The sequence below is a fragment of the Apium graveolens genome, chromosome 1 (assembly GCF_009905375.1).
Source record: "Apium graveolens cultivar Ventura chromosome 1, ASM990537v1, whole genome shotgun sequence".
In the NCBI taxonomy this organism is placed as follows: Eukaryota; Viridiplantae; Streptophyta; class Magnoliopsida; order Apiales; family Apiaceae; genus Apium; species Apium graveolens.
The window spans coordinates 201,552,444-201,554,610 of record NC_133647.1 but is presented as its reverse complement, the minus strand read 5'-3'; the positions used below and the strand labels follow the sequence as shown (position 1 = coordinate 201,554,610).

Sequence of the window (2,167 nt, the reverse complement as noted above, 5' to 3'; positions counted from 1 at the left end):
CCTTAATCATATTGTTATATACTCTATTAAAGTATGCTGGCATCACAAAGAATGTCACTGCTCCTCTATGTGTTATCTTGTTCATTACCAATTGTAGTTCTTCTTCACACATAATCACAACTTCACCTTATTATGTTTTTGTCCAAGGTGCTACAAGCTTCAATGCTAGATCATACAAGCACACATACATACTTAAAATGACATTTTCCTAGGTTTTGGGAGAGTCGGTAACGTTACAATTTTACTCTGTTAAAAACTGCCCAGCTTCTGGTTTTTCAGCAAGTTATAAGAACATGACCATTTTTCTGACATGATTAAAGAGTATTTAAACGAGAAGGCGATATTTTAATCTCCAATGCTCTGTTAAACCATTAAGTGTAATTGCTTAATAATCCACACAGATCATGCTACCGACAAATACCTTCTACACAGTTTTCAGTTGGTTAGTTACCCTCTGTTGAAATCGAATATGCCATCAATTTCAGCTAACTACCATTACCTGAACTTTTTGTTGTTCTATAACAAACTTGACAAAAAAAAAGAAAAAGTTATATTGCCGACAACGACTTACGACCCTTCAACCAGCTTGCTGACAAAGCAGAGCATAAATCTTCTCCCAAATCTTATCTTTAACAATTCATGCCTCGTCACATTTGTCGCATAGATGAGCCAAAGATGAGTCATGCAACAAAAAGTTAAATACCACTAACCTTGTTATTGGCCTTATAAATACCATGTAAGACGCGTAGTTGTAATGCATCCTACAACGTGCATCACAAAGCAAGTATCATTCAACCAGAGGGTTAGAGAGAATCAAGCAATTTACATTCATCAGAGTTCAGATATGAAGAGCCAGATTTCAGGACAAGTTATTGGATTTCCGATCAGCTCAACAGCATTTCCAGCTGAAATGCTTCCAGAAGGAATTTTATGTATCAGTTGCAATCAGTATTATGCATCTCCGAAATTTAGACAGAGTAAGTATTAAATAATTTATCAAACGAGATGTAAAGCAATAATTTATCAAATAATCATTTTGACTGTTAATATCAGCTATACAGTATCCTTTTATAACAATAGACTTTTCTTGGAACTGCAGACAATATAGAGTTAATGAGGAATAGGATGAACAAACTCAGTGCGCAAGTGGAGAATTTTGCAAAAGGCATTCGCAATCATGGTAAGTTATGAGCTTACCAAATGTCAAAAAACATTTGTTTTGTGGCTGGTTCTGCTTTAAAATTGAGTGCTAACATGTTTCTTGTTTTTAACTTTTGCAGTGAAAATTGGACCTAAGTTAAGTGAAATGGTGAAGGGAAAGTTGAGATTGGGAGCTAAAATTCTCCAAGTAGGGGGTGTGAAGAAAGTGTTCAGACAAAATTTCAGTGTGAGCCAAGGAGAAAAGCTATTAAAGGCTTCACAATGCTATCTATCGACAACTGCTGGTCCTATAGCCGGATTATTATTTATCTCAACCGATAGAATTGCCTTCTGCAGTGAAAGATCAATCAAGGTCTCTACTTCAACCGGGGATTTCCTTCGGACTCGTTACAAGGTTTCACTTCCATTAAACAAGATAAAGAGAGCAAATGAAAATGAAAATGTGAATGATACATCAAAAAAGTATATAGAAGTAGTTACAAAGGATGGCTTTGAGTTTTGGTTCATGGGATTTCTTAACCATCAAAGAACTTACGAGTTTCTTCAGATGGCAGTGTATGAATCTCAATGATCACAACACAATTGTTGATTCTTCCCATGATCCATAACATGAATTTCGGTGTTATGGCCTCTGGGATTAAGCTGTAAATAGTCGAAAATTGAAATGTCTGTACCTATAATTCATTTTTCTCAATGAAAATCCATCTATTTACAAATATGATATCACCGGTGCACCCTATTCTGACATCTCACTGTTCTTGTTCATGTTATATAAATTTGAAATTCTGAAGGTTGAATACATGCCTATTACCAAGAAAAACAAAAATTTAGATACCAAAAGATCACAGTATACATAAAAGCATCTGCACTTGTATTACGCAAGGATTTCATACCATTCTATCCGATTCCAATTATTTTTCAAGAAAACAAAAAAAACTCACATAAATTATATCCTCGGCCTCATAACTAGGGATCAAATTTAATTTTTTAAACTTTGAAAATTTAT

At 34.5% G+C, this 2,167-nt stretch overlaps 1 protein-coding gene across 1 annotated transcript; it reads left to right on the top strand.

Annotated features, from left to right (window-relative positions):
- Window positions 1-752: 752 nt before the first annotated feature.
- On the top strand, window positions 753-1,882 carry LOC141724323 (GEM-like protein 4). Its single transcript, XM_074526425.1, has 3 exons — window positions 753-977; window positions 1,100-1,180; window positions 1,281-1,882. The coding sequence occupies exons 1-3, from the start codon at window positions 755-757 to the stop codon at window positions 1,730-1,732; spliced, it is 756 nt and encodes a 251-aa protein (XP_074382526.1). The 5' UTR covers window positions 753-754; the 3' UTR covers window positions 1,733-1,882.
- Window positions 1,883-2,167: the final 285 nt, after the last annotated feature.